The sequence below is a fragment of the Xenopus laevis genome, chromosome 8S (assembly GCF_017654675.1).
Source record: "Xenopus laevis strain J_2021 chromosome 8S, Xenopus_laevis_v10.1, whole genome shotgun sequence".
Lineage (NCBI taxonomy): Eukaryota > Metazoa > Chordata > Amphibia > Anura > Pipidae > Xenopus > Xenopus laevis.
Window position 1 is genome coordinate 6,905,600 of NC_054386.1, and position 23,581 is coordinate 6,929,180.

Consider the following 23,581-nt stretch of genomic DNA (forward strand, 5'->3'; position numbering starts at 1 on the left):
CCATCGTGTGATCAGTTTGGACCAGAGTCGGGTCCCATAAGAGAAGAATTGCTGTCCCACTGCAGGGATGTCTACTATAGGTTGCAAGGCGACTGTGGAGGATTCTGGGGGTTGCAGTACAATGATGGGGGGGGCACTTGTTAGGCTACTGGCAGCTATAAGTACCAATAAGACCATCCCTTCCTATTTCAATACAATGAGACATAAATGCTCTTGTAATTTTAGTAGAAAGAGGATTTTCTCATTCCTGCAGCAGCCAAGAATAATAGCAGCTAGTAGCGCTCTCTCTGTCATACACAATAACACGAGCAATAACATGAGCAATAACACGAGCAATAACACGAGCAATAACACGAGCACGCCGGTACCCAAGCCCTATGCTTTGTGGCAAGGCAGCATGACTGGGGTTGCTATGGCAATATTACATGGCATTGAATAGTATGATGAGAGCAAGAGGAAGAAGCTTACCAGTCAGTCCGACTACACATCGCTTCAATGTTCCATGGAATTCATACCCGTCCTGTCAGCCCCATTCTCTCCTTCCAACAACTGGAGTGGAACTGAGGTCTGTGCTACAGGATCCGCCCAGGCTGCTGCTTCTATTCACTAGAGAGGGGCCGGGAACAATCAATCTCACTACAGCCCTGCCTGCTGCTGCCCATACAACCCTGCCTGGTAATGCGCATGCGCAGCCTGCCTCCCCTTTATTCTTGCCCAGGGATGTGCTAATAGCTCAGAGCCCGTATTTCTACTCCTTAATATATATATATATATATATATATATATATATATATATATATTTTATCTACTCATTCATGTAGTAGCAGCTTCATTCAATGGTATACATTATTCTAAATGTGGGTTAATTCATTAGCACGCACCTTGTGTAATCTGATCTCGAAAGGAATGCCATAGTCTCCACACCTTCAACCTGTTCGGCAACAATGGCTTTTTGGGGAAATAAATCATTTCCATCCTTAGAGCAGAGACACACGCTCAGATTCGGGGGAAATTAGTAGCCCAGCGACAAATCTCCTCTTCTTCGGGGCCAGCGCCAGGTTTCAATGAGGCGCGCCCCTAGGCCGCGCGGTCCTAGCGCCCACCTCACCTCCCCTTCCCAGCGCGCCGGCGAAAAAACGCTGGCACAGCTGCGTAAATGAATGGGGACGCACGCGTCCCCATAATGCGGCTGGGCGGCATGCCGCCCCTATTTTTTTGCCGCCCTAGGCCCGGGCCTATGCGGCCTTGCCGCAAATCCGGGCCTGTTCGTGGCGACTAATCTCCCTGAACTGCCTCCCACCGGCTAGAATCTAAATCGCCGGCGGGATGGCATTCGGATCGCTTTGGCTTTCCGAAGTCGCCCAAAGTTTCGTCGTGAGGCAACTTCACAAACCGAGTGCCACCCCACCTGCGATTCTAGAGGCAATTTATGGTTGGGCAACTAAATCTCCCCGAATCTTCATCTGTGCCCTTACCCTTAGGGTAAGCTTTAAAGTTATTATTTAATGTAATTGTGACTGAAAGCAGTATTAGTATGGCAGACATGTCTTGGCTGGAGGAAAAAATACCTCTGTTACATTGTTTCATGAGTCAGAACCAGGAGTGAGAAAGGGGCCAATGTCACTATTCATTAAAAATACTTTTACAAATAAGTTTGGAAAGTTGCTTAGATCCATTTAAGGGATTGTTCACGATTAAGTTAACTTTTAGGGGCAAATTTAATTATGGTCGAATATCGAGGGTTTATTAACCTTCGACTGCCGAATGGGAATCGTTCGATTCGAAGGATTTTAATACATCGATTGACCGATTTTCCTTCGATCACAAATTGCTAGGAAAGCCTAGAGGGACCTTCCCCATAGGCTAACATTGGTACTTGCTAGGTTTTAGGTGGCGAAGTAGGTGGTCGAAGTTTTTTTTAAAGAGACAGTAAAGAGACAGTACTTCGACTATCGAATAAGATTTTTAGTTCGAATCGTTCGATTCAAAGTCGTAGTCGAAGGTCGAAGTAGCCAATTCAATGGTCGAAGTAGCCAAAAAAAACATTCAAAGTTTTTTTATTCTATTCCTTCACTCAAGCTAAGTAAATGGGCCCCTTAGTATGTATGTAGTATGAATTGTTCTTGCTACTTTTTATTACTCATCTTTCTATTCAGATCCTCTGCTATTTATATTCCAGAACCGTATTCAAGTCCGCGAATCATTGTTAGTGTATAAAAAAGCTAAATAACTCAATTGCAAATTGTCTCTGAATATCACTCTCTACATTATACTAAGGGGCCGATTCACCAAGGGTCGAATATCGAGGGTTAATTAACCCTCGATATTCGACTGGGAATTAAAATCCTTAGACTTCGACTATCGAAGTCGAAGGATTTTAGCGCAAATAGTACGATCGAAGGAATAATCCTTCGATCGAACGATTAAATCCTTCAAATCAAACGATTTGAAGGATTTTAATCCAACGATCGAAGGATTATCCTTCAAACAAAAAAATTTAGGCAAGCCTATGGGGACCTTCCCCATAGGCTAACATTGAGTTCGGTAGCTTTTAGATGGCGAACTAGGGGCTCGAAGTTTTTTCTTAAAGAGACAGTACTTCGACTATCGAATGGTCGAATAGTCAAATGATTTTTAGTTTGAATCCTTCAATTTGAAGTCGTAGTCAAAGTCGAAGGTCGAAGTATCCCATTCGATGGTCGAAGTAGCCCAAAAAACACTTCGAAATTCGAAGTTTTTTTACTTCGAATCCTTCACTCGAAGTTAGTGAATCGGCCCCTAAAAGTTAACTCAAAGGTGAACAACCCCTTTCTGGAAGCAATATCGACTTGATGATCATTTATAATCATGACAGGATTGTAAACGTGTGTGTCTCTATAAAGCACTATGTCATATGTTGCTTCTAGATATTTAAAGATTATTACACTGCTAGAGTGCAATGACCTGCCAGCCAAGTCATCACTGTTGGGAAGAAACTCCGTGCTACTGGGACATGTAATGTGATTACAACAAACATTTGACACTTTTTTTCATTGTTATATTAAATCTGAGGACCCAATTTCTTATGTTTAGTTTCAGTGCTACAGTGTCCACAACTTCTAGTATCTGAGCCATTAAAGGAGAAGGAAAGCTACCAAGGCAGTTTATTGCCAACAGATTAGCCAAAACGAACAAGCTAGAACACCATTTTTATTCTTTAGAAGGCTTTTCCATACCTGAGTAAACAGCTCAAGACACTGTCTGTTTGTTTAGGATAGCAGCTGCCATGTTAGCTTGCTGTGACATCACTTCCTCCCTGAGTCTCTCTCCCTGTCGCTCATAGCTCTGAGCTCAGATTATAGCAGGGAGGGGAGGAGGAGAGGGATAGAGGAGCAAACTGAGCATGCTCAAGCCTGTGCCCTGGGGGTTTACGATGAAAACAGGAAGTCTGATAGAGAAGCCCATGTGTACAGGGTCGGACTGGGGGGTCCGGGGCCCACCGGGACTGGTGTCCAGGGCCCCCCTCTGGCCCCGCTACCTACTTGTTCGGCGAATCCCTGCTCGGCGCATCGCGCATGCGCAAACGGCGCGCATGCGCAAACGGAAACGGCGCTCGGCGCGCATGCGCAAACGGCGCTACTATGCGCCGAATTTTTTTTTATTATTTTTAAAAAACAGTTTGGGAGAGGGGGACTGGCCCGGCGGGGCCCACTAGGGTCGGGGCCCACCGGGTATTTTCCCGGTATCCCGCCGGGCCAGTCCGACACTGCATGTGTACACAATAGGGAGGCACCGAATCCACTATTTTAGATTCAATTGAACCCCCAAATCCTTCATAAAAGATTAGGCCGAATACCGAACCAAATCCGAACCCTAATTTGCATATGCATATGCAAATTAGGGGTGGGAAGGGGAAACTTTTTGTGACAAAAAGTCACATGATTTCCCTCCCCTAATTTGCAGAAGGATTCGGCCGAATCCGAATCCTTCTGCAAATTATCCTTCTGCAAATTAGGGGAGGGAACAATTTTATCGTACGATCAAATGATTTTACTTCGACTTCAAAAAACTTAGAAAAATGCTGTAGAAGGTCCCATAGGCTAACATAGCACTTCAGCAGGTTTAATTTGGCCAAGTATTGAAGTCAAAGTTTTTTTAAAGAGACAGTACTTCGATTATCGAATGATTGAATATTTTAACTATTTTACTTCGAATCGAATTCGAAGTCGTAGAATCCTATTCGATGGTCGAAGTATCCAAAAAATTACTTTGAATTTTTTTACTTCAAAAATTCCCTCAAATTCACGTCGACACTTGATAAATCTGCCCCTATTGCTGTCACTGCCCTTAAAGTGAAAGAGCACAAAATGTTCCAAATTGGTCTGGCAATAACCAAATCAGATGGCAGTGAAAGAGTCAATGCCTGGTTTATTACTCAGCATTTTAGTTGTTGTGTAAGTGTAATGTACTGGACTTATGGGATCCTCTCTCTTTTTGACTAAATAAATCCCAGCAGCACCTCCTCATTCTTCCAGGAGGAAACCCACCAAACAACGTGACTCTTTGTTTATAAAATGACTACCGCGCATGCGCAATGTCAACGCAATACGACCAGCGTACAGGAGCGAGCTGCAGAGTGTAACCCCGCCCTTCCGTCATTCGCTACGCTTGTCTCGCCGGGATACTGACAGCAAAGATGCCGCTGTATGAGGGGCTGGGGAGCGGAGGGGAGAAGACGGCGGTCGTCATAGACTTGGGGGAAGCATTTACCAAGTGAGTACGGGGGAACAGCCAGCTAGATACTAGGGCCTACCCCTAAATAATGGCGCCAGCTCTCAGGCCTCGGAGCTCCTTCTATGTTCTGTATTAGCAGAGTATCTTACTGGGTACTTGCTGCTGCCGCCGCCTCCCATTGGCTGGCACAGCTGTCTGTCAATTTCTGCTATAAGATATGGCAACGCCCCTCATACTGACTGAGGGCAGAGCTCGCCTTGCTGGATACTTCCGCCAGGAACTACAATGTCGGTTGGGGACCAAATCTACATCCTTGTGTCCCCTGTGGGGATACCCGTGCGTTAAACTGTTCAGGGATTACAAAGTTAGATGGAATGATTATTTGTAGCTGTGGGCTGGCCCAAGCTTGCCTTGAACCTCAGGGGGAGGCCTGTAGCCCAAAATTAAGGGGCAGATTTATTAATCTCGAGTGATGGTTCGAATTTCAAAAAGTTCGAATTTTGAAGTAAATTTTTGGGTACTTCGACCATCGAATAGGCTATATTCGACCATTCGACTTCGATTCGAACAATTTGAAGTAAAAATCGTTCGACTATTCGATAATCGAAGTACTGTCTCTTTAAAAAAAAAAAAACTTCATACTTCGCCAAATTAAAGCTGCCGAAGTGCAATGTTAGCCTAAGGGGACCTTACAGAGCTTTTTTCTACGTTTTTGGTCGAATAAAAATCCTTCGATCGATCACTTAAAATGGTTCCATTTGAACGATTTTTATTCGATCGATCGAATACTGTTCAATTAGAGGGTCGAATTTCGAAGTTTTTTTTAACTTCGAAATTCGACCCTTAGTAAATCTGCCCCCAACTGTATGTTCTGTCTGGTGCTGTTGTGTGTTGGCTTCAACATGGGCTGAATGGCCTGGAAAGGGGTGGTTCATCTTTAAAGGAGAAGCAAACCCTAAATTAAACAAACACTCCCCCCTACATAGACCCCCTCCCTCCTCCCCCAGCCTGTTACCCCAGGCAAATGCCCTTAACTCTTTACTTACCCCTCCGTGCAGATTTTGTCAAGCGGAGTTCGCGGCAGCCATCTTCTTTTCTTCGGAAATCTTCGGAATGAGATCGGCGTAGCGACGCATGCGCAGTTGCAGCAATATTCTGTTTCACGACAACTGCGCTTGCGCCAAAACTCACGAAAATAGGCAAAGCACCGGCCTCATTCCGAAGATTACCGAAGCGGCTGAAGATGGCGCCCATGAACTCCGCTGGACAGAATCTGCACCGAGGGGTAAGTAAAGACTTAGGGGCATTTGCCTGGGGTAACACTTAGGCTGGGGGGGAGGAGGGATGGGGGACTATGTAGGGTAGGGTTCTTTTTTTTCATTAAAGGAGAAGGAAAGGCTAAAAATAAATAAGCCTTATCAGAAAGGTCCATCTAAATATACCAGTAAACCCCCAAAGTAATGCTGCTCTGAGTCCTCTGTCAAAAGAAACACTGCATTTCTTTCCTTCTATTGTGTACTCATGGGCTTCTGTATCAGACTTCCTGTTTTCAGCTTAAACCTCATTGCCCTGGGCAAGAGCATGCTCAGTTTGCTCCTCTTCCTCCCCCCTCCCTTCTCTACTGTAATCTGAGCCCAGAGCAGGGAGAGACTCAGGCAGGAAGTGATGTCACACCACATTAATACTGCAGCTCCTATGCTAAACAAACAGAGTTTCTAGAGCTTTTTACTCAGGTATGGTAAAATATTCTACAGAATAAATATAGCATTCTAGCTTGCACTATTGCAGCTAATCTATTGGCAATAAAATGCCTCCGTAGCTTTCCTTCTCCTTTAAGGGGCAGATTTATCAAGGGTCAAAGTGAATTCTAGGGAATTTTTGGGGATGCACCGAATCCACTATTTTGGATTCGGCTGAACCCCCGAATCCTTCGATTCGGCCGAATACCGAATTAGGGGTGGGTAGGGAAATCACGTGACTTTTCGTCACAAATGAAGATTTTTTTCCCCTTTTTTCCTTTCCTGCCCCTAATTTGCATATGCAAATTCGGATTCGGTTCGGTATTCGGTCGAATCTTTCACCAAGGATTCGGGGATTCGGCCGAATCCCAAATAGTGGATTCGGTGCATCCCTAATTTCTTTATTCTCCTTGTCGCTTCTCTATACATACTCTTATCTGCCGTTCTCTCCTTTTCTTCTCTCCCCTGTTAAAATATGAGCAGCATAAAACTTTTTTTTAGTTTGTTTCGCTAATAGTTGAACTGGAAACAAAAGCTGCGGCTCACTTGTCCATGTGTCGTTCGTTGTCAAAAGCTTTCTTTTTCCAGATGTTTTGTATGTCAATTAAGTTCATTATTTATTTTAGTAGTTTTAGGGCAGAGACAGACGAGAAGATTCGGGGAAACTCGAAGTTGCCTCACGAGGAGGGCGACTTCGGAAAACTAATCGCTCCGAGTGACATCCCGCCGGCGATTTTAGATTCTATCTGGCGGGGAGGCAGTTGAGGGAGATTAGTCGCCCGAAGAAGAGGCAATTTGTCGCTGGGCGACTAATCTCCAGGATTGTCTCGCCTGTCTCTGCCCTTAAAGTTGCACGTTTTACATTATGCTCTTCTAAATTTTTCCAGATGTGGATTTGCTGGTGAAACAGGGCCGCGATGCATTATTCGTAGTGAAATAAGAAAGCCTGGCATTTCTAAGGTATTTATACTGCATACACGCACAATAACAGCAAAAAGGATACTGTTTTTAAAGGGGTGGTTCACCTTTAAGATAACATTTAATATGTTTTAGCATGGTCGATTCTAAGCAACTTTTCAATTGGTCTTCATTATTTATCGTTTTTTAAATTATTTGCCGCCTTCTGCTGACTCTCTTTAGCTTTCAAATGGGGCTCATCTAAAAAACAAATACTCTCTAAGGCTACAAATGTATTGTTATTGCTACTCATCGTTCTAATCAGCGCCTCTCCTATTCATATTTCAGTCTCTTATTCAAATCAGTGCATGGTTGCTAAGGTAAATTGGACCCTAGCAACCGGATTGCTGAAATTGCAAACTGGAGAGTTGCTAAATAAAAAGCTAAGTAACGCAAAAAAACACAATTAATAAAAAATAAAAAACAATTGAAAATTGTCTCGAATATCACTCTCTACATCATACTAAAAGTTAGGTGAGCAACCCCTTTAATGTACTATTTACACAAATCAAGCAGCATTTTTATTACTAAAAAAAAAATATTTTTATTTGTTGCAGCCTATAAAAGTTGTCCAGTACCATATTAATACAGAAGAACTGTATTCGTATCTAATTGAGTTTATTCACATGCTTTATTTCAGGTAAGGAGAATTCTACAATTGTTCAATGTTCTTTCTTTAAAAAAATTATACTTAAAAAGAATACTGGTGGCGTTTATGAGCCTTAAAGGGATACTGTCATGGGAAAAAAAAAATTTCCAAAATGAATCAGTTAATAGTGCTGTTCCAGCAGAATTCTGCACTGAAATCCATTTCTCAAAAGAGCAAACTTATTTTTTTTATATTCAATTTTGAAATCTGACATGGGGTCATGTGACTTGTGCTATGATAAACTTCAATCACTCTTTACTGCTGTACTGCAAGTTGGAGTGATATCACCCCCTCCCTTCCCCCCCCCAGCAGCCAAACAAAAGAACAATGGGAAGGTAACCAGATAGCAGCTCCCTAACACAAGATAACAGCTGCCTGGTAGATCTAAGAACAACACTCAATAGTAAAAACCCATGTCCCACTGAGACACATTCAGTTACATTGAGAAGAAAAAACAGCAGCCTGCCAGAAAGCATTTCTCTCCTAAAGTGCAGGCACAAGTCACATGACCAGGGGCAGCTGGGAAATTGACAATATGTCTAGCCCCATGTCAGATTTCAAAATTGAATATTAAAAAAATCTTTTGAGAAATGGATTTCAGTGCAGAATTCTGCTGGAGTAGCACTATTAAGTGATGTGTTTTGAAAGAAAACATGTTTTCCGATGACAGGATCCTTTTAAATATAAAGATTAACTTCCCCTACCATACACTTATATGCATATAATTGTCATTGACCGTGTAAAACTGAAGGAATGGCTCTGTAGTTTGCTTTGTCTTGGTTCTGGAGCAATAGTTTGTCTCTGATACACTAAACAAAACGATTATTATGCACCAGAGCTTCTTTCTTGCATCAGTTTTCTGTCTTTAATAGATGTTTGTCAGGTTATTATTATCCACCTTTGTCTCAATCTGTTTGTTCATTGGTTATATTTAGCGTTATATGTTTTGCTTTCCAGACACCTTTTGGTGAATCCCAGAGATCGCCGTGTTGTTTTGATAGAATCTGTGCTGTCTCCGACTCACTTCAGGGAAACGATCACGCGTGTTCTTTTCAAATATTTTGAGGTATATTTTTTTAAAGGAAATTTATACCCCCCAAACAATGTAGGTCTCTATAAAAAGATATTGCATAAAACAGCTCATATGTAAAATCCTGCTTCATGTAAATAAACCATTTTCATAATAATATACTTTTCTAGTAGTATGTGCCATTGGGTAATCATAAATAGAAAATTGCCATTTTAAAAAATAAGGGCCGCCCCCTGGGATCGTAGGATTCACTTTACTCACAAACATACCAACAAACCATACTTGTTAGGTCACATGAGCCAATTAACAGACAGAGTTGTGTCTTTTGCTTCCACACTTCCTGTTACAGTTAGAGCTGCAGTATTTCTGGTCAGGTGATCTCTTGCTGTTACAGTTAGAGCTGCAGTATTTCTGGTCAGGTGATCTCTGAGGCAGCACACGGACCATCACGAAATGGTGGCTCAAGGCAAGAGATGTAAAAGGGCAATATTTACTTAAATATATATTCCAGTTTGGTAAGATTCTTTAATATGCCACTTAATATGATATGAACTATCTGTTGCTTAAGTGTTCATTTTGGGGGTATAGTTTTCCTTTAAGTATGTGTTACAGTGTCTTGCCTGGACTCAGCCTCAGAAACCTTGCCCTGGCCCTAACTGGATTACTTTCACTATTATGCCCAGGTTCAAATAAAAAATAGAAACATTTTATCCTATTATGCTATTAAATAGCGGCAAACCTTTACAGCTCAGCTGGATGTTGCATGGATAATTGCAAGTTTATTTCAAAGCGTAAATGGGCAAAGGGCAGTTTTTGGGTGGCACAATGTATTGCTAAATAGGTTGTTGATTATTGTAAATTGTGGCTAAGGCATCCCCAAATATGTTATGTTTGTCATTGGCACTGCATGATCTTACAAATAAAGGTGGCCATAGACTCACAGATCCGCTCGTTTGGCGACATCGCTTGGCTATATCGGGGGTAATTTGAACGTTCGGCCGTATGGACGAACGATCGAATTACGATACGCCAAGGGGCTCAGACGGGTCGGTCGGGTAAAAATCTAACCTTCCCGATCGATATCGTGGCCAGATATCGATCGGGAAGACCCGTCGGAAGCCCCCATACACGGGCAGATAAGCTGTCAAATTGGTGTAAACGACTGATATCGGCAGCTTTATCTGCCCGTGTATGGCCACCTTTAGATACAAAGGCCCAGAAGGGTTTCAGTATGAGTTATATACAATAACCATGCCCGATTCTCTCATTTTACTGAATAACATTCTACACTGCAAATTCGTTTTTTGTCATTATTTCATTTTCCCAGCCGGAATGGAAGGCAACTTTGTCTTTAAAGAAGAAGGAATGGTCTTTTTATTTGGGGGTGCCAAAAGTTAGGTACACCCAAGTGATCGCATGTACTTACCTGAAACCCCAGGCCGGAGCACCTATTAGGAAAAAACTGCACTGGCCTCGGATTATTCCAGCGAGCACCCTCTTCTTTTTTTTCTCACGGCTGCGCATGTGCAGTAGCGTGAAAAGCCGAACTTGAACGAAAAAGTCGTCTATTTCATTCTACTGCACATGCCCCGGAAAATTTGAAGAAAGAAGAAGCAGGAAGATGATCGATTCATGGTGCTCACTGGAAGAATCCCAGGGCGGTGCAGTTTTCTCCTAATAGGTGCTCCGGCCCGGGGTTTCAGGTAAGTACATGTGACCACTTGGGGGTGCCTAACTTTTGGCACCCCAAATAAAAAGACCTTTCCTTCTCCTTGAAAGACAAAGGTGCCTTCCGTTCCGGCTGGGAAAATAAAATGACAAAAACCGAATTCTTCTCCTTTTAAGTCACTTGCTTTTCACCGATTGTTTTCACAACCAAGGGACTGCAAAGAACATATTTCATATTTTAAATGTATTTCGGTTCTTATATTTTTCTAAAACAAAGTATCACATTTCATTGTTTTGTTAAGAGATTCATTGTTTTGAACTTTTAAGTATAGGATTTGTTATTCAGTAAAAATGGGAGAATTGGTCAAGACCATGTTCATCTTTAAACACCACTGTATGTATGTGTTTAATTAATGTCTTATTTATGTTTTCATACAGGTTCCATCGGTGCTCTTTGCTCCAAGCCATCTCATGTCTCTTCTAACCCTTGGTATCAACTCAGCCATGGTTTTGGACTGTGGATATGCAGAAAGTTTAGTGCTGCCTGTATCCTTTTTTTGTAGCAACATTTAAAGGGTGGTTCACATTCAAACAACTAGTGGTTTTCAGATAGATCACCAGAAATAACGTCTTTTTCCTTTATATTTTTATATTTTCTATGTGTCACCGTTTTTCTAATATTGAAGTGTAAAGTGTCATTTTTCACCTTCTAAAGCAGCTGTGGGAGAGGGGTCACCGACCCTGTAAACTGTTCTAAATTGATACATTTAGTTGATACATTTCTTATCTTTGTCCCTGCTGAGCAGAATCTCTGGGTTTCATTACAGCTGTTAGAATTGATACAATAGTTACTGATACTCCAGAGATGCTGCTGAGAAATGGATCAACTAAATGTTGCAAAATTGTAACAGTTCAGAGTCTGAACCTTAATTACTGAGCTGTCAGACTCAAACACCAGAGACAGTGACATTCAACATTAAACTTCGATTTTGGAAAAACAGTAAAAAATTAATAATGGAAAGTAATTTAAAAAAAGTCTTTATTTCTGGGAAATAATTTCAAAACATCTGAACTGAAAAAAGTGTTTGGAAGGTGAACAACCCCTTTAATAGACTATAATCTATAAAAAAAAAAGTGTGTTCTTTTTTTATTTTCTTTTGGAGGGCTTGAAGAGATATGATGAAGATGAAGGACATAGTGGTGGGTCTAGGTACTGTTTAAACACGGCTTTATAATATCATAGTACATTCAGCCCTAACCAAATAGCTTAAAAGAACATATAAATGCCTACAGAATGTTTGCTTGTTGTGCAAGACTTCCTTTGAGTTACAGATTGGACCCTGGGTTTACATTTTTGTGTAGTTTTTGTGTTTAGATTTAGCATAAATGTAGCCCCGCTCAGGTAATATGTTATAAACACTAACACCCAGGGGCGTATCTACAGAGGAAGCAGACCCCTCCTCCCTTTCCCAACTGGTCTCCATTTATGTAAACTGCTAGTTATGCTGTTATTTCTTGGTGTGCGTCTGATTTTGTTCTGCATCTTTTGTTATACTTTCCTTGGGTCCATATGCCTAGTTCAACCTCACCTGCCCTTTTAAAAATGTTTGCTATGAGAATTGGAGACCACCTGGTACAGTAGAACTGCTTTTGAATATAAGTAAGCTGTGAGCCCTGGTTCCTTGATTGCTGCCACTAATTTATAGTTTAGAAATGCTAGTTGTATGGGTTTAAGCACCCCTTATTGGTGTCTCCATGTCAGTGCAGATTTAGCACTCTCATATTCATTGCATTATACATTTTAATGAACAAATGATTTCATTGCAATCAGTTGAAATCAGGAATGGCCTACTTTTAGAGAACATTGTACAAAATATATTTTCTTAACGTACATCAGATATATGAAGGTATTCCAATCCTAAACTGCTGGGGATCTCTTCCCTTGGGAGGCAAAGCGATTCACAAGTAAGCATTTTATTGCCATCAATTATATTTTGTGTGTTTTCCCCAACTGTGCCCCTAGTTACTTATTGTTTTGTATGTATCATAAAGAGCTTTGTCTTTGCCCTTAAAGGGATACTGTCATCGGAAAACATGTTTTTTTTCAAAACACATCAGTTAATAGTGCTGCTCCAGCAGAATTCTGCACTGAAATCCAATTCTCAAAAGAGCAAACAGATTTTTTTATATTCAATTTTGAAATCTGACATGGGGCTAGACATTTTGTCAATTTCCCAGCTGCCCCCGGTCATGTGACTTGTGCCTGCACTTTAGGAGAGAAATGCTTTCTGGCAGGCTGCTGTTTTTCCTTCTCAATGTAACTGAATGTGTCTCAGTGAGACATGGTATTTTACTATTGAGTGTTGTTCTTAGATCTACCAGGTACCTTCCCATTGTTCTTTTGTTTGGCTGCTTGGGGGGGGAAGGGAGGGGGGTGATATCACTCCAACTTGCAGTACAGCAGTAAAGAGTGATTGAAGTTTATCAGAGCACAAGTCACATGACTTGGGGCAGCTGGGAAATTGACAAAATCTCTAGCCCCATGTCAGATTTCAAAATTGAATATAAAAAAATCTGTTTGCTCTTTTGAGAAATGGATTTCAGTGCAGAATTATGCTGGAGCAGCACTATTAACTGATTCATTTTGAAAAAAATGTTTTTTCCCATGACAGTATCCCTTTAATCAAGAAAACAGCTACGTTGCTATGGAAATGTAATATATAGCCATATAGACCTATGGCTCATGCGCCTGAACAGAACACTCGGGGCAGATTTATTAAGGTTCGAATGGTAAATTCGATTCACAAATTCGTATTTTAATTCCCCAACTCGAATTTGAATGTGAGATTTATCACGCCTCGACCCTGGAAACTGTTCAAATTTGAATATTCACCACCTAAAACCTACCGAGTTCATGTACAAGTCAAAGTCAGAGGTCTGTTAAACCATTTGAATATGTTAATTGCCTTCCTGACATTTGAGGTTTTTTTTCGGCGGAAAACTGGATTTGAATTCGATTAGAACTATTGGGTCTTTCGTATTCGTATTAGACGTCCGCGTTTTTTTAACAAGTAACCTCATAAGTAACTTACATTCGAATGTATTAGAATTAAAAAAAATTCACATAACTTTGAAATTCTACGTTTGATAAATTACCTTCTAATGTGTTTGTTATACATTGCTTTATCAAAAGCTATCAACAATAAATGCAGCCTTAAACAAAAAACACAAGTTTGCATGTTCTGAGCAATTTATAAAACTAAATTTGAAAGGGGGGGGATACTTCCCCTTTAAATTTAGATGCGCATTCTATAAGGATGTTGTGGTATGAGGAGCTTAATAAACTCCTTATCTATAAAAATAAACACCTATAGGTCTATAGAAATATCTTACTCTGTATGCAGCACCTTTGTTTACAATGACATATACTGTATATTGATAGTAAGCAGCACCGTATTCTTACTAATAATCGCAGATGCTTACATTTACTACTTGCCTATATCTTTGCTTCAGAGAGCTGGAATCACAGTTGTTGGAGGAGTGCACAGCCAATACAGGAACAGCCAAGGACCAGAGCCTGCCTTCTGTAATGAGTAAGCATTGTTTTCTTGTATAAGCTGAATAAGGTCTGTGACAGTGAATTAAACATTAAAGGAGAAGTAAAGCCTTACTAAAGAAGTAGGTTGAAATGTTGTACATAATGTTTTGTACCAGCCCATGGCAACCACAGCCCTTTAGCAGTAAAGATCTGTGTCTCCAAAGATGCCCCAGTAGCTCCCCATCTTCTTTTCTGCTGATTCACTGCACATGCTCTGTGCTGCTGTCACTTACTGAGCTTAGGGACCCACTCACAATATACAGTACACATAGAATAGAAATGTCACAATATAAGGCTGATTAGTAATTAATACACATAATTACTACATGGCAGCACAGAAACCAGTGCATTTAGCATCAGAATTGAATAATCAGCAAACCTGTAGCATCAGCTTATATTACAGCCAGGGAAGCTCATTTTCTGCTGGATAATTAGTGACGAGCCCTAAGCTTAGCTTCTCAACAGCCAATCAGAGCCCACTGAGCATGTGAGTGTCACAGACACTTTCCAAGATGGTGACCCCCTGTGACAAGTTTGAAGTCCTGGATCATTGCTGCTATTGACAAGCTGAAAGGTTAGCCTCGTGCAATGAGTTGAGTATATAAAAGATGGCAATATATTCATTTTTAGGCTTTAGTTATCCTTTAAGCAACTAGTTGTTGGCAGATTGTTGAGGAGGTGCATGTACTGTACTGTTGATATTTTAAGAGAGTATTCCAAAAATGTTCTCCAGAAGACAACTGACTTGAGTACTTTCAAAAATATTTTATTTTTCTTTAAATACACCAACCGTTTAGCATTTGGGAAATGTTGTGTGATTTACATAAGAAGGGCAGTTTTAAGTAGATTCATAAGAGATTAAGTAGATTCATATTGCTTACGGCTGTTCTTTTTTTCCCCTATTTCAGGCAGTATTTCAGAAGAAATAGTGGAGGACATTAAAGGTAATGAATCTGTGTGTATGTATATACTGTATGTCTGTATAATTTTTTGGCAATGATATATTTTCTCTCCGGTGCATGTGACAAATTATCTGAAAATTAATTTAATCTCTGGCGTTAATTTAAATTGTGTAGTCACCATAAAATGCCGCCTTCTGGTTTTGTTATGAAATTATTTCGGTTATGCACGTTTTGTGTCTCCTTTGGGCTGTAATTCTAGGTAACACTGTAAATGGAAGATTCTGTCACATTGCTTATCGATCCAATCATTATTATTATACTATATTTATATAGTGCTGACATATTCTGCATCGCTTTACACACATTTTACATCATAAGCTTCAATCGCTGGAGACCAGAAGGCCATTTGAAGTTCCTTATCACACACAGAAATGGCTCAATTATATCAGGAGTCTGTTAACTTGCTTTTGAGGATGGAAACGGAAGTACACAAGGGGAAACCCTGCAAGAACACCATAAGAAAGCCATAAATATAACAATTTCAGTGTCAAGTGCGTTCATAAAACAATCTCAGAAAAGACTGTGTGTAGATGTTCTATTGTGGCAAATTAGATGATTGTATTTCTCTTTTGTTAAAGTGCGCATCTGCTTTGTAAGTGACCTCCAAAGAGGACTTAAACTTCAAGCTGCAAAATTTAATTTGGATGGCACTGCTGAGGTAGGATTTAAATAGATTTTTATTTTCCCTCAGATTAGATTGAACATCTTTATTGCAACCCATTGATTTCTGGATGTAAATAAAGTGACTTTCTTCTTGTATACAACCTTAGCGACCCATGCCACCACCTGATGTTGACTATCCTTTGGATGGACAAAAGATTGTGCATGTTAAAGGTTCTATCAGGTAAGGCCTGGACTGGTAATCTATGGATTCTGGCAAATGCCAGAGGTGTCCAATAGGTAGATCGGGATCTTCTAGTAGACCTTTAGCTGGTGATCAGTAGATCTCAATACACTGTCAACAAATATCTTATCTGAATGAAGGTCATGAAACAGGAGGGTGATTTAGACATTTGTTATATTAAGGTTAGATAAATGTTTAAATGTAACGCTATACATTTTCTCATAAGTCAATATTTAAGTAATATTTTCCATGGAACAGAATGCTAACAATGCATTTATGGATGTAGATCATAATGAGACAACATCACTAAAAGTAGACCTTGCATTAGTAAAGTGTTGGCACTCCTCCCATAGACAGTCACTATTTATTGGCCTGGTGGGGGCTGTTTGGGCCTATGTGTACTTGAAATGCCAGGGCCTGTTTAAAACTCAGTTCGACCTGCAGGTAAGATCAATGTAAAGACTACTTTTTATTCTCAACCTAGGATTATGGTGGGGACCAAACTTTGACTGGCAGCAAAGCAGTTACTATTTGTGAAACATTTTGTGAATGCGCAAAGGGTATTCACATACTTGATGTTTGCTGTTCAAAAGATAATGAAAGAGTGGATTGCAATGGGCTTTAAAGTGTTTTCTCCTGCCCAGTAAGCTCCCACAGCTATTGATAGACTACATCGATTAAACTCGATTCCTTTTTTATCTGGCCAGAGAAACTGACTGCCTTCTAGTGCAATCACATATCAAAGAGTCCCCCACACAGACCATGATTCAGTAGTAAATTATAACCAAGAACATCTGTTTGTGTATGGCCATCTTAGAATAATTGTTATGGTCTGTCAGTAGTTGAGGCAATGTATTTGTATTGCTCACAAGTAAAGAAAGTGCTTTATTTTTCTGTTGCTTTACAATTTTATACTACAAGTTACACTTCTCTTTTGCAGGGATTCCGTTTCGGAACTGCTTTTTGAGCAGGACAATGAAGAGAAGTCTGTTGCTTCTTTAATACTGGATGCACTCGTTCAGGTAAATAATTATGTTGGTGGCTAACTAAAGGTGGCCATAGACGTATTTTCGTAGAATATTCTGTGTGTGTATGGTGGAAAATGAGCCAACCAATATCGGCAGAAGACTTGGATATCGGTCGGCTCGTCGATCGGGCTGGACGGAAAATTTTGATTGTGTGCCTTTGAAGGGACCCAAACATCGGCCATTGTTAGTGCTGAATCGTCAGACACAGGTAGAATTCTATTGTTTCTATATGTATATCTAACGATTCAGCTCTACATGTGTGTATTGAACAAACGATCTTTCTTGGAAACATCTTTTCCAAGAAAGATCGTAATTGTTACGTCTATGGCCTCCTTAAGTCACATGCAGGGTGATTTTTAGGGTATGTGATCTATCTGCCCACGGGCGACCTGTGGAAAGCCAGATTTTTATAATATTGTTACAATGGTAACAGTATAATGGTTATATCAACTACAGTTATATTAAACACCTTGTGCTTAAGAGTTAATTAACTGTTGGAGGTAGATGCATCATTTATCAATGGTATCAATGTTAAGTGCATTTGATAGGGAACTGTCTCTGATGGAAAACATTTGATCACACGGGCTACTGGAAATAGCTCATATGGGCCAATTTAATAATTAGCCAGTGTTCTCAGTGCCATAGTTAAAACCATTCTGCTTTTGTACAACCAGTTTTTTCAGTTCTTGTTCAGCAGTTTGCCAAGAGAGATATTCGTTATACAAAAGGCTGTGGATTAAAATAAATATGGATTTAGTCCTGATTATCATATTTGAAGCGTAGGTTCTGAAGGAGAGGGTAGGGAAACTGCAATTCATAATTCACAATAAAGTAATGTTTTTAAACATGCCGTAGCACTGCCCTTGTACTCTAAATCCTATGATTTGGATGTCATAAATGGCCAGTGATAATGAAAAGGGTAGGAATGACAAGTTAAATTGTGGTAGTTGGGAAAAGAGAGAACCTGTTCCATATTGCAGAATTTGTGTTTTGTAGTTGGCAACATGCAGATATTGAGCGGTATGAGCTAAACAGCCAAAGAAAGTTCTAGTAGTTAATAGGAGACGAGATGCCATTAGCTGTCTGGAGTCAGTAGAATTAAAAGATCTTGCATATTTCCATCCATAATTGTACGAAATCAAGGATTAAAGTGCAGGAGTAAATGTGCATTTGAACTTTCAGAAGTACATTATGGCTACCAGAGAATTAACAATTGATTTATTTATTAACCAGTGCCCAATTGATACAAGGAAACAGTTGGCTGAAAATCTGGTAATTATCGGTGGCACAGCTATGTTGCCTGGATTCCTTCACCGACTTATGGCAGAGATACACTACTTGGTGGAAAAGCCAAAATACAAAGAAGCTCTGGCTACCAAGATCTTTAAAGTTCACACTCCCCCTGCAAAGCCAAACTGTGTGGCATGGCTTGGAGGTACAGTATCCATAGAAATGGGAAGCAAGTATAGGTGGGGGGTTTAAAGAACTTATGAGCTCTTTGAAACATTTACCTGCATGTTAATTAATAGAAATAAGAATGTTTTTAACTTAATTCATATACAGTTGTTTTCATAATAAAGCAGTCTAACGTCACCAACCAGTGAAATTATATTTCTACAAGGCAAATAATTTACTAGTAGGTGTAGTAGAGTAATAGAAAACCAACAGACCCAACAGTCATGACCTGCTGCTGATTCTGTGTCATTGAATCATTAATTGAGGCTTGTTCCAAATAATAATAACCTGTTCCAAATAATAGCAGTGTTCAGTTCAATTAGTGAGGCCATTCATTCTGTGAAAAAAACAGGTGTCAATATACGGCCCTTATTTAAAGGAAAACTATACCCCCCAAACAATGTAGGTCTCTATTAAAAGATACTGAGTAAAACAGCTCATGTGTAAAACCCTGCTTCATGTAAATGAACCATTATCATAATAATATACCTTTTTAGTAGTATGTGCTATTGGGTAATCATAAATAGAAAATTGCCATTTTAAAAAATAAGGGCCGCCCCCTGACATCGTACGATTCACTGTGCACACATACAAACCACATGTAAGGTCACATGAGCCAATTAACAGAGTTCTGCCTTTTGCTTCCTCACTTCTTCCTGTTACAGTTAGTGTTGTAGTATTTCTGGTCAGGTGATCTCTGAGGCAGCACAGATAGAGTCACGAAATGGTGGTTCAAGGCAAGAGATGTAAAAGGGCAATATTTACTTAAATATATATTCCAGTTTGGTAAGATTTTTAATATGTCATTCAATTTGATATAAACTGTCTATTGCGTAAGTGTTCATTTTGGGGGTATAGTTTTCCTTTAAGGAAGAAAGGCAGCAAATGATGTGCTGCTGGTTATAGTGCATTTACAGACATTTCCAAGAACAGTGTACTTTGATTAAAACATTGATTGATTGGATAGGGGAATACATAAAATCAGCTAAAATGATCTCAAATGGCAACCAAAACCTGAAAGATGTGGAAGAAAACTGAAAACAACCATTGGAATGGATAGAAGAATAGCCAAAATGGCAAAGACGCAGCCAATGATCAGCTCCAGGAATATCAAAGAAGGAGTAAAGTTCCCTGTGATACTGTTACAATTAGAAGACGTCTATGTGAAGCCACGATGTCAGCAAGAAGCCCCCGCAAAGTCCCATTGTTGAAAAAAAGACGTGCTGAAGAGCTTACAAATTGCCAAAAAACACATTGACTGGCCTAAAGAGAAATGGCGCAACATTTTGTGGACTGATGAAAGCAACATTGTTCTTTTTGGGTCTAGGGGCAACAGACCTTTTGACAGACGACCCCCAAACACTGAATTCAAGTCACAGTACAGAGTGAAGAGAGTGAAGCCGGGGGCACAAGCATCATGATATGTGGATGTTTCTCATACTGTGGTGTTGGGCCTATTTATCACATACCAGGGATCATGGATCAGTTTCAAAACATCAAAATACTTGAAGAGATCATGTTGCCTTATACCAAAGAGGAAATGCCCTTGAATTTGGGGTTTCAACAAGACAACGACCCCAAACACACCAGTAAATGAGCAACATCTTGGTTCCAGACCAACAAGATTGATGTTATGGAGGGACCAGCCCAATCCCCGGACCTTAATCCAATAGAAGACTTGTGGGGTGACATCAAAAATGCTGTTTCTGAGGCAAAACCAAGAAATGTGGAAGAATTCTCAGAAACACTGATTATACAACTAAATATTAGTTCAGTCATTCAAAGGAAAGCAAAATCTTGAAATATTTTTCAGTTTATTCAGTGAACGAGTTTGTAAAGAAGAATACAGACACTGATATTTTTTTGTAACAGTCAAATATTCCCTTTTTGTTTACTTTCTGTAAAGGAATAACACAAATTTGATAAAAAATGTTTTGATTTGGAATAGAATGTGCAGTGTTCCCAATGCATTTGTGTGTATGGAAATTAAAGCTATTATAAAGATTAACTTTAAACACACTGCTATTATTCTGAACACAACTGTAGATCTGGGTTTAGCACACATAACCAGGTTTCATATTTCTTTGTACGTCATGCCTTGGTCTGCCAAAGAGAGTTACAGCCCGGTTTTGCATATATTTATGGCTTTTTTTTTTTTTATTCTTTGCCAGGGGCGATTTTTGGAGCTCTTCAGGATATCCTGGGGAGCAGATCTGTGTCTAAAGAATATTATAACCAGACTGGCCGTATACCGGATTGGTGTTGCCTGAATAATCCTCCTCTTGAGATGATGTTTGATGTTGGCAAGTCTGGACCCCCAATGATGAAAAGAGCTTTTTCCACTGAGCAGTGAACACTTTGCCAAACCTAACTTTGCTTAAAGAAGAGACTGAATTCTTCTACCGAAGGCAGATATTTATTATCCAAGTTTACAAACCTGAAATAATTCCAATTTTAAAGCCAACTCCTCTTGGGTTTAATGTTGCCATGTTTAAGTTTGTTTTACCTCTGTAAAAAGACCATTTTCACATTTAGGAAATGGTCAGATGATTCTTGTTGTCCCGTCTGCCTTAAAAATCCCTTCTCAATCCCAAGGAGAATGGGAGTTGTCGTGGAAGGACAGCTGGAGGGCAGCAGCAGGTATTCCCTCTTAAATTTGTGTAGGTTGTGGTTCTGTGCAACGTCATTAGAAGCAATGGGCTGAATGTGTGAATTGTAATAGGGCCATTTATCATATTAGCATGGAAACCATCACATCATATTGTACTGGCTGTAAAACAAACATCTTAGAGGAAACGCTGGCAACATATTTAATTGTCAACATTCCTTGTTCAATGCATTTGTCTTTGCAAACATTACATGAAATAGGCTTCATATATAATACGATCCCCATAGTTTGCAATTTAGTCATAATAAACTCCAGAGCAGCATACAACATTGCTGATTTTGGAATGGAGCACTTATTCCTTATTTTTTTTTTTCTTGTAAAATGTTCTGGGATCTTTTGGCTTTATTTATAAACACATTATGGCGGTGCTTCATGTTGCTTGCGCATTAGGACAATGGCAGTGCTATACGAGGCCTATGAGACTGCACAATAGTGGTGGATGGGATAGGGCAGCCAGTGACCTTATGTTCTGCTTCTGTGAGTGACGATGATGGAGGTCAGTTTGCAGTAAACAAAATAACAAGAACCAGTGGGAACCAACGGATTGAGAAAAAAAAAATGTTTGTCAGGGGAAAACCACATTTAGCTTCAACATTCAGATGAATTGACCGTGATGTGGGGAGAATATTATGATTCTGTAGACTCATGCCATACCTCCCAACTGTCCCTTTTTCGGAGGGACAGTCCCTCTTTTGACAGCTCAACCCGCAGTCCCTCATTTGTACTGGAAAGTCCCTCTTTTCTCTGCACTGAACAGCCAGAAAAAGAAACAAAGTTTCTCACTTAATTGGCTTTTGGCAGAGAGCCCAGAACAGCTAACAGGTGCAAATAAGATACTTTGTAACAATTTTGAGACACAAAAACACAGTTTAGATAAGGAGAAATATTTTCAAACTTTCATAACCTGCCAAATTTTGTAAAACAAACATGGTAATTAGGGGGTTTGGCCACAGAAAGGGGTGTGGTCAAAAAATTGCTGCGCTACGGGCGGAAAAAAAATTTTTGTCCCTCTTTTTACTTCCAAAATGTTGGGAGGTATGCTCATGCTGGCAGTTATTTGCTTTGCAGGTTGGGAAAGAAAATTTTATGGTGATGAGGGAATTCCGATCAGTTTAGGGTTTTCTGGGGTTAAATGAGGTGTGGGGTCACTTTAGAGTTGGCAATACACACACAAAGGTCCCCTTGTTGGTCATGTCACCAATGACAATCAGATCTTTGCCCAATTGACCACACAGGTAAGCCACAAAAGCATAATTTGTTACTTTTAGGGATGCACCGAATCCGGAATTTGGCCTTTTTCAGCAGGATTTGGCTGAATCCTTCTGCCCGGCCGAACCAAATCCTAATTTGCAAATGTAAATTAGGGGCGGGCAGGAAATCGCGCGACTTTTTGTCACAAAATAAGGAAGTACATTTTTTTCCCCTTCCCAGCCTAATTTGCATATGCAAATTAGGATTTGGTTCGGTATTCTGCCAAATCTTTTGCAAAGGATTCGGGGGTTTGGCCGAATCCAAAATAGTGGATTTGGTGCATCCCTAGTTGTTTTATCTTCCATCCCAAAGGTTATATCCCATGGTGGACCAGTACAGGCCTACAGGAGAGGCAACAGCTACACCTCAAGTGATATTCTCCCATTGAGATTTACATATATAGGATATGGGGCTGTCATCTTAGCCACATGTATGAAACAATAAGTTGGAAACTCTGTGAAGTGCTAAAAAAGCATGGCCGGCTTTATACGAATGTGCTTAATCAAGAGGCCACATTCTGGGCTTTGCCTGCCGCATGGAAACATTTTGTTATTACAGCTACCCATTAAAGGAGAACTAAAGCTTAAAAATGAATGTGGCTATAAATGGCATATTTTATATAGTGAACTTATTGCACGAGGCTAAAGTTTGAGCTTGTCAATAGCAGCAATGATCCAGGACTTCAAACTTGTCACAGGGGGTCACCATCTTGGAAAGTGTCTGTGACACTCACATGCTCAGTGGGCTCTGATTGGCTGTTGAGAAGTTAAGCTTAGGGCTCGTCACTAATTATCCAGCAGAAAATGAGCTTCCCTGGCTGTAATATAAGCTGATGCTACAGGTTTGCTGATTATTCAATTCTGATGCTAATTGCACTGGTTTGTGTGCTGCCATGTAGTAATTATGTGTATTAATTACTAATCAGCCTTATATTGTGACATTTCTATTCTATGTGTACTGTATATTGTGAGTGGGTCCCTAAGCTCAGTAAGTGACAGCAGCACAGAGCATGTGCAGTG

The 23,581-nt window shown here is 40.1% G+C and overlaps 2 protein-coding genes across 6 annotated transcripts in view; one reads left to right on the plus strand and one right to left on the minus strand.

The window, feature by feature from the left end:
* The window catches only part of armh4.S (armadillo-like helical domain containing 4 S homeolog), a 66,590-nt gene extending 65,912 nt beyond the window's left edge, over window positions 1–678 (minus strand). For all 4 annotated transcript variants that reach the window (XM_018232274.2, XM_041574832.1, XM_041574831.1 and 1 more), the window contains exon 1: window positions 469–678. The gene's annotated coding sequence lies outside the window, so the exon portion shown is untranslated. The remainder of the gene's footprint in view (window positions 1–468) is intronic.
* Window positions 679–4,655: 3,977 nt separating this feature from the next.
* Window positions 4,656–21,606, plus strand: actr10.S (actin-related protein 10 homolog S homeolog). Of its 2 annotated transcripts, none has more exon segments than NM_001092470.1 (13): window positions 4,656–4,752; window positions 7,340–7,412; window positions 7,967–8,049; window positions 9,016–9,124; window positions 11,195–11,302; window positions 12,654–12,721; window positions 14,270–14,349; window positions 15,263–15,298; window positions 15,895–15,974; window positions 16,087–16,160; window positions 17,101–17,182; window positions 18,422–18,623; window positions 20,815–21,606. In NM_001092470.1, coding segments are annotated over 13 exon segments (1,254 nt in total). In that variant the 5' UTR covers window positions 4,656–4,675; the 3' UTR covers window positions 20,997–21,606.
* Window positions 21,607–23,581: the final 1,975 nt, after the last annotated feature.

Excerpts from the sequence above, each read along its gene's own strand:
- actr10.S (XM_018231995.1), top strand. The coding sequence starts at position 4,931 with ATGGCAACGCCCCTCATACTGACTGAGGGCAGAGCTCGCCTTGCTGGA. Across the intron at positions 7,413-7,966 it reads GAAAGCCTGGCATTTCTAAG|CCTATAAAAGTTGTCCAGTA; the intron begins GTATTTATACTG and ends TATTTGTTGCAG. Across the intron at positions 14,350-15,262 it reads GAGCCTGCCTTCTGTAATGA|GCAGTATTTCAGAAGAAATA; the intron begins GTAAGCATTGTT and ends CCCCTATTTCAG.